The 16,757-nt window shown below is 36.0% G+C and overlaps 1 protein-coding gene across 4 annotated transcripts in view; it reads left to right on the forward strand.

The window, feature by feature from the left end:
* NCKAP1 (NCK associated protein 1) overlaps positions 1 to 16,757 on the forward strand; it is a 117,004-nt gene that overhangs the window by 83,861 nt on the left and 16,386 nt on the right. For all 4 annotated transcript variants that reach the window (XM_032755210.2, XM_032755211.2, XM_032755212.2 and 1 more), the window contains 4 exons: positions 1,650 to 1,868; positions 2,058 to 2,188; positions 2,479 to 2,576; positions 12,787 to 12,880. In XM_032755210.2, the coding sequence (XP_032611101.1) occupies positions 1,650 to 1,868; positions 2,058 to 2,188; positions 2,479 to 2,576; positions 12,787 to 12,880 (542 nt within the window). The remainder of the gene's footprint in view (positions 1 to 1,649; positions 1,869 to 2,057; positions 2,189 to 2,478; positions 2,577 to 12,786; positions 12,881 to 16,757) is intronic.

Below are 16,757 nucleotides of genomic sequence, written 5' to 3' on the forward strand. Positions count from 1 at the left end.
CCTTGTAAACAGTCTGCTTTGTTAATCCACAGAGAAGCAATTTGTTTTTTTTAACCAAACATCTACTTAGTGATTAGGATCAAGGCAAGGGGAACAGCTTGTTTACCTTGGAAAGATTTTTTATTTTATATTATTTATTTATTTATTTATTTTGAGACGGAGTTTTGTTCTTTCGTCCAGGCTGGAGTGCAGTGGCACAATCTCGGCTCACTGCAACCTCCATCTCCCGAGTTCAAGCAATTCTCCTGCCCCTCAGCCTCCTGAGTAGCTGGGACTACAGGCGTGTGCCACCATGCCTGGCTAATTTTTGTATTTTTAGTAGAGACGGGGTTTCGCCATTTTGGCTAGCCAGATAGCTTGTGAATATTAGTGGGTTGGTTTTTGTCAATCAACTGAGCACAGTCTTAGGACTTAGGGATTATACACTAGGATAGCAGTTTTCGTCTTGAGTTGGTTCTTCTTGGCCTGTTTCTAGTGATGGGATTTGTCGGTTGTCTTTTAAGGATTCATCCTTACGAATACAAGCCTAAGATCTTTACAGATCTAATGCTCAGGGAGTTTTAAAGAAAGTGAAATAGGGGTGGCCAGTGTAGGATAAGATCATTTAGGGAAGTATTTTCAAAATCTGTGTTTCCTTTTTAGTCTTACACAGTTTCTTGAGATATAAACAGAACTGTGTTTTATGTGCTATGAGTGATTAAAGAAAATAAAGTTGTTTGTTGCCTTATTTTGTTTGACTGTCATACAGTTTGTTTAGAGGCAGCACTAAGTCAGGTAGATCTGCGGTCAAATCCTAGTCATAACCACTTCCCAACAAAACCTTATCAATTTATGTGAGTCCTGAGCTTTATTTTTTTTCCTCTGGGAAATATAGTGATAAGTACATTGTAGGTTTATTAAATGTGAGGATTGTAGGTAATTTATATAAAACCTCAAAAACTACTGGTACCTAACAGTGTCAAATAAATTCAAGCTGTAGACTAAATAGTTCATTGTCCTTGCTACAAACAACTTACCATGTTAAAGCAATTTGTAAAACCCTCTTTATACTTAAATCATTTTTGTTACTGATATTCTTAGAATGTTTTTAATCATTTGTATTCACATTTCATTGTAGTTTTTAAGTTTTCTTTTTTCTTTTTTTTTCCTTTTTCTTTTTCTTTTCTTTTCTTTTTTTTTTTTTTTAAGGCAGTCTCACTCTGTTGCCCAGGCTGGAGTGCAGTGGTGCAATCTCAGCTCACTGCAACCTCTGCCTGCTGGGTTCAAGCGATTCTCCTGTCTCAACCTCCCAAGTAGCCAGGATTACAGGTGTGTGCCAGGCCCAGCTAATTTTTGTATTTTTAGTGGAGACAAGGATTCACCATGTTGGCCAGGATGGTCTCGAACTCCTGACTTCAAGTGATCTGCCCGCCTCAGCCTCCCAAAATGCTGGGATTACAATAGGCGTGGACCACCATGCCCGGCCTTCATTCTTTTTTTACATTGTTTCCTGGGAAGATAATGACAGTAATTTTACAGCTTTGTAATAAATTATTTTTAAAGTTAATTTTGTTGCTTGTTTAATATTAGATAACAGTAGGTTGAGTGGTTTATTTTACGTGAATGGAAAAGTCAGAGGCTTCTCTTATTCTTCTACCCCTTCTCCCCAGGTCAATTGTTGGGATGACTATGTATAATCAAGCCACACAGGAAATTGCAAAACCTTCAGAACTTCTAACAAGTGTAAGAGCATACATGACTGTACTCCAGTCAATAGAAAACTATGTGCAGATTGATATTACAAGAGTATTTAATAATGTGCTTCTTCAACAAACACAACATTTAGATAGTCATGGAGAGCCAACCATTACAAGTCTATACACAAATTGGTAAGGAATGCATTTAGAAATTTTGTAGTAGCAGAAAGTTTGTAATGAAGTACTTAGGAAAATTAATTTTTTGTGAATAAGTACTTATTCATATTATCAGTCAACTTAAAATTATATGCAGGAATGTGTATCATGATACATTCTGAATTAAGCAGTTTCTTCCAGTTATAAGTTTACGTTTCTCCTTAGGTATTTGGAAACTTTGTTACGACAAGTCAGCAATGGCCATATAGCATATTTTCCTGCAATGAAAGCATTTGTGAACTTACCGACAGAAAATGAATTAACATTCAATGCAGAAGAATATTCTGACATATCAGGTGAATAATACTATACCACGGTTTAGAGAATGAAGAACACTTAATTCTTTTGCTAGTGTCTTGATTCTTTTGACTTTTGATTCTGTTGTGACTATTTCATTCAATTATATGCATAACTGCATATTGTATCTTAGAATTACTTTTGCATTTTGTATTCTCTCTTTCTTTCTAGAGACTTTTATCAGGATTTTACATTAGTTTTTATAATGAGATGTTGTATTGTGTTAATGTGCATTTTCTTAAAATATTTGCTCTGTCAGAAGTATAAAATTAAGTATGTTTTCTTTCAGAAATGAGGTCACTATCAGAACTACTAGGCCCGTATGGTATGAAGTTTCTAAGTGAAAGCCTTATGTGGCATATTTCATCACAAGTTGCTGAACTTAAGGTAATATAGTCTTTATTAATTTTAGCTTTTAAACATTAATTCCTGAAAAACATTTCAGGGATATGAGCAACAAGCCTACAATGTTAATTGTTTTAATCCAACATGAAAGTACTAATATGAAAATGAAATTAAATAGCTAGCAAGGCCTTTTTATGGCATCTAAGTTTAGTTTTCTCTATTTTGTAGGTGAGAAAATGGAAAGCCAAAATAGGTGAATTGACTTGGTAAAGGGGGCAGAACCTCAGGGTCATTGGCTTGTGGTCAAGCCTTCATAGTATTGAATCATGATGTTTCCTTTGAAATACCAGCTTCAAAATTCCAGCCAAAGTTAAAAGTTTGTTCACACTTGCAGTTTGAATGTATTTGCTTTCCATAGATTATAATACAAAAATTATCGGGCTTATTGCTTTTTCTTAGGTAATCTTTTAAATTATCTTATGCCCTCTAAGTTGGATGAAAAATGCCTTTAGAATGCTTAATGTTTCAGTAAAGATGTAAAGCAACTGAAGCAACAACATTTTAAATACCTTTTTTTAGCCTTTTAGAAATATCCTAGAGCTAAGGTGATTTATATTGAATGAATTTGTATATATAATAACTATGTAGTTTTTGAAAGAATTTGAACTTGGGTTCAAATTCTTTTGAACTTACAAGCAGAATAGAGAAGTCATGTTTTAAAATAAACATTTTCTTTGTAAAAGCTTTTTGGTGTTGTTTTTTTTTTTTTTTCTGAGATGGAGTCTCACTCTGTTGCCCAGGCTGGAGTACAGTGGCACGATCTCAACTCACTGCAACTTCCGCCTCCGAAGTAGCTGAGACTGCAGGCACGCACTGCCAAGCCTGGGTTATTTTTGTATTTTTAGTAGAGATGGTGTTTCACCGTGTTGGCCAGGCTGGTCTCGAATTCCTGACCTCAAGAGATCCGCCCACCTCGGCCTCCCAAAGTGCTGGGATTACAGGCACAAGCCACCGTGCCTGGCCAATTTTTAGTTTCTTAAGAAAATGATAGACGGTACTGGTAAGTAGCTTACAGTTCAGATGTAGCACATAGAGTTCTAAATGTGGTAATCTGATTTACTGAAAATTGAGCAAATATATAGAACAAGTTAATTTCCAAAAACTTAATAGTATTTTGCTGAGTGAATAAATAGCAAGAGTCAGTGTGACTAAAAGCTTAGTATAGTCAAAGATTTAAGGAGAGGCAATATTACCCATTGGTTAAGAACTCAAGCTTTCAGCCAGGCGCGGTGGCTCATGCCTGTAATCCAGCACTTTGGGAGGCCGAGGTGGGCGGTTTGCCTGAGGTTAGGAGTTCAAGACCAGCCTGGCCAACATGGTGAAATCTCCCCTCTACTAAAAATACAAAAATTAGCTGGGTGTCGTGGTGGGCACTTGTAATCCCAGCTACTAGGGAGGCTGAGGCAGGAGAATCACTTGAACCCAGGAGGTGGAGGTTGCAGTAAGCTGAGATCACATCACTGCACTCAAGCCTGCATGACAGAGTGAGACTCTGTCCCAAAAAAAAAAAAAAAAAAAAAAGAAAAAGAAAAAACTCAAGCTTTCAAGTTAGGTTTTCCTGAATTTCAGACCTATCACTTACAAACTTTGATTTCGGGCAAATGTTTAAGCTTTTACTTTGAGAGAATTTTATGAGATCATGCATGTCAAGCTTTTAGGTACTCAGCATAATGTCTGTTATTTTAGTATTCATCATATCATTATCCTCTCATTGTTATTTTTAAAGTTTTCTGCAATTATTGTATAAAAGTCAACTTTTAGATGCCTTAAAATATAAAGTTTATAAACTTTATATGGTTGTAAATATACAAACATTGAAATGCTAGTCTTGGTTCTTTACAGGCAGTATCATTCTTATTTATTAGACTGATTCTCCTGTAAATACATAATTTTTTTTCTATCCTACTGTTCTCAAATAACAAATTTATCATCTCCAGTTTTTTTCTTGTGTTCCTTCAGTATGAGATAATAGAAGAATTACAGCTCTGAAATTTTACTTTAGCCAGCTATTTTTTATTTCAGACTGAATAAACTAGGCACTTACAGAATTATCTGTATTATTTTTTGCTTTTTTGTTATTTAATTTGATGGATACAGCATCATGGTACAGTAATAAAAATTAGCCTATTTTGAGTCTCTCTGAATTCATTTATATGAACAGTTCCTTAATACTGCAAGGATCTGGCCTTCTGCTTTTCCTTCCTCCTTCACTTTTCCAGCGCGGCTGGCCTGATTGCTGTTGTGTCATTTCAAACCACCCTTCACTAAGACATGGTCATAACTTGCCTGTTCATGACATTCATGTATTTTTCAAATGTCACCATATCAGAATGTCCTTCCTGACCAAGCTTTCTAAAATAGCAAACATCACTTTTTATTCTCTTCATTCAGCTGTATGTGTATCTTAATTGTGACCTCTCATGCAGTGTATTTGTTTATGTCACTCTCACTAGAGTATAAACGCAGTTCTAAACTCTGTTAAAACCTTGCTGCAGACCTAACACATAGTAGGCGCTTAGTAAATATTTGTTGGATGCAAAAATAAAAATAGCTAGCTTTGTTTGTTGGAGACAGAGTCTTGCTGTGTCACCCAGGCTGGAGTGCAGTGGTGTGATCATGACTCATTGCTAGCTCGGCCCCCCTGGGCTCAGGTGATTCTGTCACCTCAGCCTCTTGAGTAGCTGGGACTACAGGCATGTGCCAGCAAGTCCAGCTAATTTTTTGTAGAGACAGGGTTTTGCCATATTGCCCAAGCTGGTCTCTAACTCCTGGGCTCAAATGGTCCACCCACCTCAGCCTCAAAGTGCTGAGATTACAGGCACGAGCCACTGTGCCTGGCCCCAGCTTTCTTAACTCTGTTTTATTCAAGGACTTTTCTAAGATCTTCGCTTATCTTGTTAACTCCTTTACATTTTTAAAAGAGGTGTTTTCCTTATTTTACAAATTAGGAAAGTGAGGCCAAGAAAGGTTAAATAACTTATGCACGCTCACATTTTAGTAAGTGGTGAAACTGAAATTTGAACTCAGTCTGTCTAGCACCACAGATTATGCTAGTACCATGCTACACTGCCTGTAGAACTGAGAGAGATCTCAGCAGTCATCTGACCTACTCTTATCTGATGAAGGAGCACATGTTGCATTTTTCTAGCTATATTATCTGGTCTTTTTGAAAATGAGGCCATATTATCAATTACTGTACATCTCTAGTTTATGTTGATTTAGTATCTAAGTAGTAATTTTTTGTTGGTCCTCATTCTTACATCAAGAGGCAGGGATTGCCTTTGACGAGATCACCCTTCACATATTTAAAAACTGCTTCCCTTCATGTATCATCTTTCTCTTCCTCGTGTGGAATGTATTCATATTCAGTCTCTTTGCCATCTTTGTCACTCCTTCCTCTGTACAAACTCTGTTTTTTGTTGTTGTTGTTACTCTTAGAGAATAGTGCCCTGAACCAAGAATGAGTTTCAGATAAGGTGTGATGAGTGAGAGTACATTTATCTATTCTGGATACTGTACTTACACAGTTTAAGATAGCATGAACACATTTGGTAGCTATGCCATACTGTTTTCACAATCAACTTGCAATCAGATGAATTGTCTCTTTTTTTCATTTATGCTAACCTTAAACACATGGCTTTCCACATCTTATATTTTGTGAAATTTTTAGACCTGAGTGTGTGCTTCGTAGTTTTTCTTAGTAAAGTTTATCTTGTTAGGTATTGTCCATTATTCTAGGGTCTTTTTTTGAGTACAGATTTTATCCTAGTCTTTTAACAATTATTTTATAAACTTAACTTTTTAGCCTTGTCTCTAAGTATGAATGTTATCAAATATACTCTCATTCTTGAGAAGAAATGGAAGGTGCTTATGTTTTAACATTTCTCTCTTATATTTGGGAGTGGCTATATTCTCTCTCAGATATTAAAATTTAAAGTTAGGGAATGCGGAACTACTGTAAACAATGTTGACTTTTTAAATATCCTTAACCAAGATGGTTAAGGATGTTAAAACATTTTTCTTGAAAACTTTTGATGTTAGCTTTCTAGTAATCTCCTATGTGATTCTTTTCTTACTTGACTTTTCATTTTACCTTCATAATAACTTCCATATTTTATTAATGATTTAATATTGTAGTAATTATTATTTTTGGTACTCGTTTTTACTTTTTTGCTTTTCAAATACTAAATCCTGACTTATTTAAGGATTATGTTTTTCAGAAGGCTTCCTATGAAATATTTATATTTTTAATATTGTGCCTTCATCATTTAGTTCTTCAAAACAAGGTTAGTTGTAAGGATTCCATTTTCTGGAATTGTATAATGTTTTATAGTGATTTTGTTTGAGATCTCTCCTAATAACCTCAAGATGTAATCCAGATTGTTTAGTATTCAACTACTTGTGTATTATTAAGAACTTGAGAAGGTGTTTATTTGTGACTTTGTTTTCTCAGCCTCTGTGTACTGAGGCATACTTCATACGTATTCTTGTATTTTATTACGTAAGAAATCCTACAGATCATAATGATGTTTCATATAGATAAATTCAGTGTGTTGTATACTAGTCTCATTGAAATAAATCTCTAAAAGTTATTCTGTCAGTGATGATTCTAATTTGTTTAGCGTCCTGTAAAATTTCCTTAGAATAACCTAATTTTTGAAATTATAGGAACAAAAGAACTTACAGATTTTTGCTTCCAGTATTGGTAGTCTAGGTAATGCAGATCTCCTTATTTCCAAAGAACAACTTAAAAAGCTGGAGCGAGATATATATCTCTATAAAATAATCTTCTTTAAAGAAGAACTAAAAAGATAGTGAAGTCTTTCTAGGCTAACACCAAGGAGAACCTGGGAAATCAGAGACATAAGCCCAGCTTTGGAAGCCACTTTTCACCCAGGCATGTGTACTGAAGCAGAAGTAACATTTGTAAAACTAAGCTGAATTCTGGTGGCCTTGTGAAACAAGGATGTCAGTAGTCAAAAACCTGGAGTAAAGCCTTCTCAAAGTAGGGCATGAGAAGCCTGCATAATTTCTCCCCAGCCCTCTTTACATAGACACTGTCTAACTTCGGGGTAAGGGTGAACTGGAAATGAGTTACCCCTCCCCAGGATTTGCAGCCCTGTTTATGTTGTATGCTTTGTCTGAGGCATCTCAATCCTTGGACCTGGATTAATGTGGTCCTAGGTTGGTAGTACCCCAACGTACTTAGCAGAAGCTAACACAGATCTTCTCTGGAGAAAGGTATCCTCATCCTAGGCTTCAGATGATTCCTGCAAATAATTCATCAAGCACGTGACCTTCAGCTGGAGAGTGGAAGTCTTTTGGAGATTAGTGCAGAGTGGAGGTAGGAGGTTTTATATATCTGGAAGGCTGCCATGATTAAGTTAATGTCTTGTTTTCAGCCTCAAGCCTTTCTTTCTGTGCCATTGCCTTCAATTTCTGATCCCTTCCTCCTTTCCTCCCTCTTGAGGTGTGATTTAACTTGCTTCTACATTGTATCTCCATTATAAGAACTTGCTAATCAGATTTCTCACCTCTCCTTATTCTTTGCTCTAGTTTCCATCTTCCAGAAATTTGTTGACTTTTCTCCTTTGATCTTGTTTTTTCTGCTGTTTCCTTTTTTTTAGGGGGGGGGGTAGGTTTATGCCTTTATTTTTTTACCTCTGACTTGAGTGGATTTCTGAAAGGAGCAGTTTTAGACATTTAAAATTCTCTACATTTAATCAGCACTTCTACATAGTTTACATACTTGTTGGAGCGTTTTTTTTTCTTTCCAACTTCTATTTTACGTTCAGGGGGTGCATGTGCAGGTTTGTTATATGGGCGGATGACATGTCATGGGTTTGGCATACAGATTGTCACCTAGGTAATAAGCATAAGTACCCAATAGGTAGTGTTTTGACCCTTACCCTCTTCCCACCCTCTACCTTCAAGTAGGCCCTGGTGTGTGTTGCTCCCCCGCCCTTTTTTTTTTTGAAACAGAGTCTCGCTCTGTCGCCCAGGCAAGGAGTGCAGTGGCATGATCTTGGCTCACTGCAAGCTCTGCCTCCCAGGTTCACGCCATTCTCCTGGCTCAGCCTCCTGAGTAGTTGGGACTACAGGCGCTCACTGCCACGCCTGGCTCATTTTTTGTATTTTTTAGTAGAGACGGGATTTCACCGTGTTAGCCATGATGGTCTCGGTCTCCTGACCTCGTGATCCACCCACCTCAGCATCCCAAAGTGCTGAGATTACAGGCGTGAGCCACTGCGCTGTCCATGTGTACTTGATATTTAGCTCCCACTTTTAAGTGAAAATGTGAGGTGTTTGGTTTTCTCTTCCTGTGTTAATTCCCTTAGGATAATGGCCTCCAGCTCTATCCATGTTGCTGCAAAGGACATGATCTCAGTCTTATTTGTGACTGTGTAGTAGTTCATGATATATATGTACCACATTTTCTTTATTGAGTCTATTGTCAATGGGCATTTAGGTTGATTCCATGTCTTTTTTGTTGTTGTGAATAGTGCTGCAGTGAACATACACATGCATGGGTCTTTATGCTAGAATGATCTGTATTCCTTTGGGTGTATACCCAGTAATGAGATTGCTGGGTTGAGTAGTAATTCTGTTTTAAGTTCTTTGAGAAATCTGCAAACTGCTTTTCACAGTAGCTAGACTAATTTACATTCCCATCAGCAGTGCATAAGCATTTCTTTTTCTCTGCAACCTCACCAGCATGTTTGAGCATTTTGATAGGAAACGTTTCTAAAAGTAGATCAAAGAATACAAACATTAATTTTTTTTTATGTTATCAAATATCCCTCTGAAAATATTGTAGTTCTCACTCTCCTCAGCAGAACATTGTGATATCTCTAATAGCATCTTAGTCTTTTTGGAGTTAGTATATACAGTGTTTTGTGTTTTGGGGGGAATTGTAATATTTTAAAGATTATTCTGTAATTTCTTTGCTGTTTTTTTTTTCTTTCTTTCTTTTTTAAGATACAGGGTCTTCCTGTCAACCTGGTCTGGAGTGCAGTTGCACGTTCATAGCTCACTGCAGCCTCCAACTCCTGGGCCCACCCTCCTGAGTAGCTGAGAAATATAGGCGTGTACCACTGTGCCTAATTTTTTTTTAAGCTTTTTTTTTTGTTTTTTTATTTTTTGAGACAGAGTCTCGCTCTTGTCACCCAGGCTGGAGTGCAATGGCGCGATCTCAGCTCACTACAACCTCTGCCTCCCGGGTTCAGGCGATTCTCCTGCCTTAGCCTCCTGAGTAGCTGGAACTACAGGCACCTGCCACCATACCTTGCTAATTTTTGTGTTTTTAGTAGAGATGGTGTTTCACCATGTTGGACAGGCTAGTTTCGAACTCCTGACCTCAGGTGATCCGCCCACCTCGGCCTCCCAAAGTGCTGAGATACAGGTGTGAGCCACTGCGCCCAGCCTTTTAAAGTTTTTGTAGAGACGAAATATTGCTGTGTTGCCCAGGCTGGTCTCAAACTCTTGGCTTCAGGTGATCCATCCACCTTGGCCTCCCAAAGTGCTAGGATTACAGGTGTGAGTCACCATGCCTGGCCACTTTGCTTTTATTTCCAACCTAAACTGATATAAACCAAATATCATTTGATTGTATCTTTTTATCTTAAAGGTGACCTTAATTATTTTAGTTCCTGTTTTAGCTGAGGACCTTTTTGTTTTGTAGAGTAATTTGTGTGCTAATTAAAGAAGTAGAGCTTTTTTATATTTGATGGTTGTGAATAAACTGTGTGCCAGACATAATCAACACTATGTACGTGTACTTACGGTGAAACATGTTTATTCCTTTCAGGAGAAGAAAGCAACCATCTTTTTTTCTACTAAAATTCTTGGGTGTTTTAATTGGGGTTGTGCCTGTTGAGTCCATTTCTCCTTCCAGTCTGCCAAAAGAATTGTTTTGGCATTTTACAGATCAGTTCTTCTAGTTCTTCATGGGATCCTAAAAGACATTTTTTCAAATGAAGTAGGAAATTTAAATATGAATTTTGCCAAGAATTTTAACACTTTCTTTTTAACACAATACCAAGTAAATTATATCAAACACTTTTTTAAAAAATCTTGATTTATTTCACTTGCTTTGTCTAAACTTATTCTAAACCATTTCATTGGTAATTCCTATTATTACTGCCAGCTTTCAGTTTATTCGTCAGTGAGATTAGTCAATAACTTTATAGAGAGCAAAGAATAGTAAGCCAGCAAATAATTTAGGGTAATGGTTCACAAATTTTACTTCTCAGACCAGCAGAAGAAACATTACTTTGGAGCTGGTTAAAAATGCAGGTTTTTGTTCTCTGTCTCAGACCTGCTAAATCAGAAATTTTGGGGCTGGGACCCAGCAATGTGTGTTTGTAAGGAGTCCTCTAGAGAATTTGGATGCGCACAAAAGATGGGGGACCATTTCTTTAGGGATTAAGAACATGGATTTTAAAATGAGACATACCTGAATTCAAATTCCAAATTAACTGTTGAATGTCACTGTAACTTTGGGCAAGTTATCCAACTTCTCTGACCTTAGTTTCCTCAGCTGTAAACTTGGAATATTACCTCCCTTAATTGGATTATAGTAAATATGATTATAAATTACCTTGTATAAGAGCTTAACAAATGGTTATAATTGCTCATTATTAAACATATATCAATATTTCTGAAATTGTATGTATCTTATAGTGTTAGTAGTTGTTTTTTTTTTTTCCTTTTAGTGACACATAGAATAAGGTGCATTTTAAATTCGATGGTGTTGATTCACTGATATGTGATACTGTGTGTAAAGTGCATGGTCAGTATCAGGCTTGGGCATAGAGTTTGAGTGTGTATTGAATCCAGTTTTAGGTTTAGAGTTTTGTTTTGGCCCAGAGAGAGCAGGCAGCCTAATCAGAGACCATAGAAGTTAAATTCAGCAAATAAAGCAAATAAATGTGACTAGAGCTTAACTTCTGATTAGCAGCATAATAAGAAACAATCTGAAGTAGTAACATCAAGCAACCTAAACAAAACTTATACTAGCGTTTTCAAAAAAATTATTTTTATAGATTTTCTGCATAGTTTTTTTCCCTTAAATCAGATGTTATCAACCTTTCGTTTGTAAAAAACCACCATGGCACTTTATATGCTTGCTGCACCTTCCCAACCAGGTCTGCTCAATTGAAATAACCAGGAATGAAGCATGGATATGTGTATTTGGAAAGAGCATCACAGGTGATTATGATGTGTACAAGGGCTGAGAACCATTATAGAGAACAAAAGTAAAGAAAATTTTGATTTACAAGAACTTTGTAGAGATATAGAGATCAGAAATTAAATTATAAACTTCAGTTACGTTTTGAAAGAACTGGGAAGCGTTGATAGTGGTGACCTTAGTGGTGAAAGCCGACCGCACAGGTAACAGTGCAACAAAGAGCAAAATGTCTCTCTCACTTCTCTCTTTGTTGTTTTAGAAACCCCGTTTATTGTGTAGGCTTATCTCTGACAGAATGAAATTAATTACATTTGTGTTACAATTTTTAAACTAAATTACTTTGTAATGTTTCTTTCGAGGAGAGCATTCTTCAATGAGTTATACTTTTCTTGAATAGTTATCCTTCACAGCCTTCCCTTATTTATATGTCTTCCTTCTTTTCTCTTCCCTTTTCTCAGTGGTCTGTGAAAGACAAGTAGATAGTTTATACTTCCATTTTATAATTTTTGTTGGGAAACATTACTATTATATAATCCCCATCAAGTGGTACCATACCATAACAAGTCATTCTCCCTCTGATTGTATGTATCCAGTAATACTCATTGTCTACAGACATACTGTAGCCTGCCTTTGGCCAGGTTTAACTTTAGCAAGTTCTTTTGTTTCAGCTGGAATTTGTTGCTATGTCCATTTTAGTGTCTATTTTTTATTATTGATGCCGTTCAACGTCTAAGCATAAGATGATTCTTTATCCTACTACTTATCTTTGTTGCTTTTCCTGAACTCCTTCCTTCTTGAATTTGTAAACTGAAGGGAAACACTAAGTTTATATAAATAATTTTCAGATTCTTTTATTGAAACAACAACAAAAAATATATAGCATAGAGCATCTGGATTTCATGAATTGTGTTTCCTACTTGCCAGATTGTAATTTCCAAGCATGCTCTTATCTCATTAACACAAAGAGGTCTGTGCCTGACCTAGGATCTTTCTTTTTTTTAGAAACTTGTGGTGGAGAATGTTGATGTGTTAACACAAATGAGGACCAGCTTTGACAAACCAGACCAGATGGCTGCACTCTTTAAAAGATTATCATGTGGGTAACTCATGATACTTTTTATAAACATAAGAAGATCTTGATACTCAGTATTTAGCTTTGGCTCAAAATTTGTAACATAAATACAAGTAGTAAATTATGAAAAGTACTCTTTAGCTTATGAAGAGAACGAGAACATTTTTGCAGTCAAAGGATCATATAAGTGTGTGTGTGGCTTATCTGTTTCACAATTTTTCTTAACCATACTCTTAGTCTACTATGTGTTGCTAGTTCATGAATATTACCAGTATCAATTTGGTTTTGAACCCATTAAATTTAATACAGTAAATCTACATTAATTTAGACTAAAAGGATTCGTTTCTGAGCCTATTAACTTTCTGAAAATCAACTTTATACGTATAAGTTACATACAATAAAATGTACCATTTAAGCAAATGATATTTTGGATTTTGACAGATGGATACATTCATATAACCATTGCCACAGTCTAGATATAGAACAGTTCCATCAGTTTGAAAATTGTTTGCTATCTCTTTGTAGTTGGTCTCCTACCCCAGTCTCTGGCCCCAGGCCAAACAACCACTGATCTTATTTCTGTCACTATAGATTAAATTTGTGTCTGGCTGCTTTCACTTAGCATAATGTTTTTGAGATTTATTCATCCATGTTGTTAAGTGATCAGTAATTTGTTTCTTTTTGTTCTTATCTAAGATTGATGAAAACCTGAACCTACAACTTAAAAAATAAATGTAATGTCTTCTTGACATTGATCCTTTGTGGGAGGTATATTGTGAAATAACAGTGAATCTTAAGTATTAAAGTGTGTTCAGCCAGATAACTGTTTTAGATATACTTTATCTAATGTTATTTTCTTTTGCTTTTTTTACTTGAACTGTTAAAGTTATAATGAAAAATTATTTTAAAGTCATACTTCTTGATTAATTTAAAAGCCTTCTCAACACTAAAAAGAAAAATGAAATCCCTAATAAAATATTCTTTGTATTTGAGAAAGCCAGAGGACAAGTTTATGTTCCTAAACAAAAAATAATCCAGAAGAAAACTAAAGCCATACATGTATTTAACATACTTCACATTTGACATTTTTCTCTTAAATGCTGTAGAGAATCACTTATTAGGCTATTTTATCCTGTAAAACTTATTTAATTCTTATTGAATAAGAATTAAAGATTACCTTATAGGACAGATCCGTGGTTGCCAGGACTATAAAGGGAAAGCAATGAGGGAGATTTTTAGGGTGATGAAACTGTTCACCATAGTGGTGATACAAACCTATCATATGTGTCATACGACACGTATCACTATGTGTTACATAGTGGTAACACAAATCTGTACATGATAACATTTGGGGCTGGGTGCGGTGGCCCAGGCGTGTAATCCCAGCACATTGGGAGCCAAGGCAGGCAGATCACTTAAGATCAGGAATTCCAGACCAGCCTGGCCAACATGTTAAAACCCTGTCTCTACTAAAAATACAAAAATTAGCCAGGCATGGTGGCACATGCTTATAATCCAAGCTACTCGGGAGGCTGAGGTAGGAGAATTGCTTGAACCCAGGAGATGGAGGTTGCAGTCAGCTGAGATAGCACCATTGCACTACAGCCTGGGCGACAAGAGCAAAACTCTATTTCAAAGAAAAAAAAATGGAGCTGTATACCAAAAGGAAAAGAAAAGGTCATTTTTATTATATGATAGTTTAAAAAACAAAAAAAAATAGACTTGGTAGCATTATAGGGAGAAGGAGTACGAATAAGTAGGAAATTACTTTTTAAAACTCTCTTCATCTTTCTTTTGTTATTGTACATTGGTTTACTAGCTACTTATATTTTCTACTCCTTTATTCTTATTATTTTTGTTTTTTTCATGTTTTCTCCCATTTTTTAATACTCATTTGACAACCCCATTGGCCTTAACCCTATTTACTTTCCTACTAACAATCTTTTGACTGTACCATCTAGTTAGAAGCAAACAATCCACTGCAGTGTTCAATACTTTATTTAACTCTCATTTGTGGAATTGAAACAATGGAATTTGGTAAAATTCCAAACAGAATTTGTAAGTTTTCAAAATAAAATTCATAGTCGTTTGTCAAGATTCTGCTTACTTGAATTTTGTGTATAATAGTTAGTGGTGACTCATTACCTCTAACTCATTGGCCATTTTGGAATTGGCCAAAACCAAAATCTAAATTGTTGAATATTAATGACCCATATATATCAAATTTGTCTTTAAATATAATTTATTAAGTGTTTCCTATAATTTGGAAAAAGAAAAGATTCACTTGAGAGTGACTCATTTAGGAGAGTAGAGAGAACTATTTTTTCAGCAATTGAACTGTTTTCCAAAACATTCTCTCTTTTTTTTTATTTTTGTGCTTCCTTCTCCCCATGTCCATATCCAGAAGTCAATGTGTTTTTGAAGGAGTTTTTCACAGTCAACAAGCACATTCTTTTTAAAAGATAAAGCATTATGATTTATTAAAAGTAGGTCTGAATTGGGAGGCAATCTGGAATTTATTACTTTATTTTTATTTTATTTTATCTATCTTTATTTTTTAATTTTTTGAGATGGAGCCTTGCTCTGGCACCCAGGCTGGAGTGTAATGACACAACCTCAGCTCACTGCAACCTCCACCTCCTGGTTCAACCAATTCTCCTGCATCAGCCTCCCAAGTAACTAGGACTACAGGCATGCACTACCACACTCAGCTAATTTTTGTATTTTTAGTGATGGGGTTTCACAGTGTTGTCCAGGCTGGTCTCGAACTCCTGACCTCAAGTGATCCACCCACCTCAACCTCCTAGAGTGTTGGGATTACAGGCGTGAGCCACCGTGCCTGGCCTTATTATCTGTTTTAAGACTTCTGTGTGACTTGGGCAAATCTCCTTATGTCTCTTTCATATTTTTTTATTCTCTGACATTCTGTTTCCTGGGACTAGGTTCATCGCTTTACTGACTCCCTGATTCCAGACTAAAAATATTTCTAGTTTTCCTACAGCAATTTTTTCTTTTGAAAACTCATTCTGTTCACTTATACCTTTCTGCCATCGTCTACAAACCTATAAGTTGCCTCTGAAGATCTTTACTTTAGCAGTACTTTGGATGTTATTATTTCCTGAAATTGTTCCACCAGTAAAAATCTTGAACTTTGAAATTCATCTCTCAGATCGTAGCCATGTCTTCTAGCTCTCCCATTCCTTTGCACCGATTGAACTCCTTGTTCTAGCTTATTGAAACTTTTGTGCCTCTCAGCTTTCCTGATCACCTATTCCTGGCTTTATGTATTTTATTCATTCTGGACTATGAAATTTGGTTAGTGCATTCTCCTTTATGCTGCCATACCCTTGAGTTTTTGCTACATTCATTCCCACAAAGCAGTTTTCCTGATCCCTAGAAAGTCTCCTGCACCCTGAAAGCCAAGTACTGCTTGTGAAATAACACTTTTTAAGTCTGTTGTTAAACTGGCCTCTTTTTCATCTTACCACCTGTCTTACTTTGAAACTTTTTGACTAGTTTGTATGCACTGTTTGATCGTCCCACCTGTCCACTCTTGGTATGCTGTAATATGTCCACTTTCCTGAAACCTTTCTGAAAGGTTGGTGACTACTCATTTGCAAGATTTGGTGCTTTTTCCTCAACTCTCATTCTGTTTATTTCTCCGTAGTGTTTATCTCTTTTATTCTCCTTTTTATTAAAGCTTTATTTTCTTTATTTGCCAGTACTTTTATCTCTACTCTTCCTCGTTTTTGCAGGTTCATCTTTTACGTAGTGTCAGTTTGTGATATCTTACTCTTCCATTTTTACTCTGCAATCCTATTGGAAAAATTTTATCCCAAATTTTCTCTTCCCTTATCCAATATTTATCTTCAGCCTTAACTCTCTTCTGTTGATCTCCAGA

Source organism: Hylobates moloch, unplaced genomic scaffold, assembly GCF_009828535.3.
Source record: "Hylobates moloch isolate HMO894 unplaced genomic scaffold, HMol_V3 SCAFFOLD_1, whole genome shotgun sequence".
In the NCBI taxonomy this organism is placed as follows: Eukaryota; Metazoa; Chordata; class Mammalia; order Primates; family Hylobatidae; genus Hylobates; species Hylobates moloch.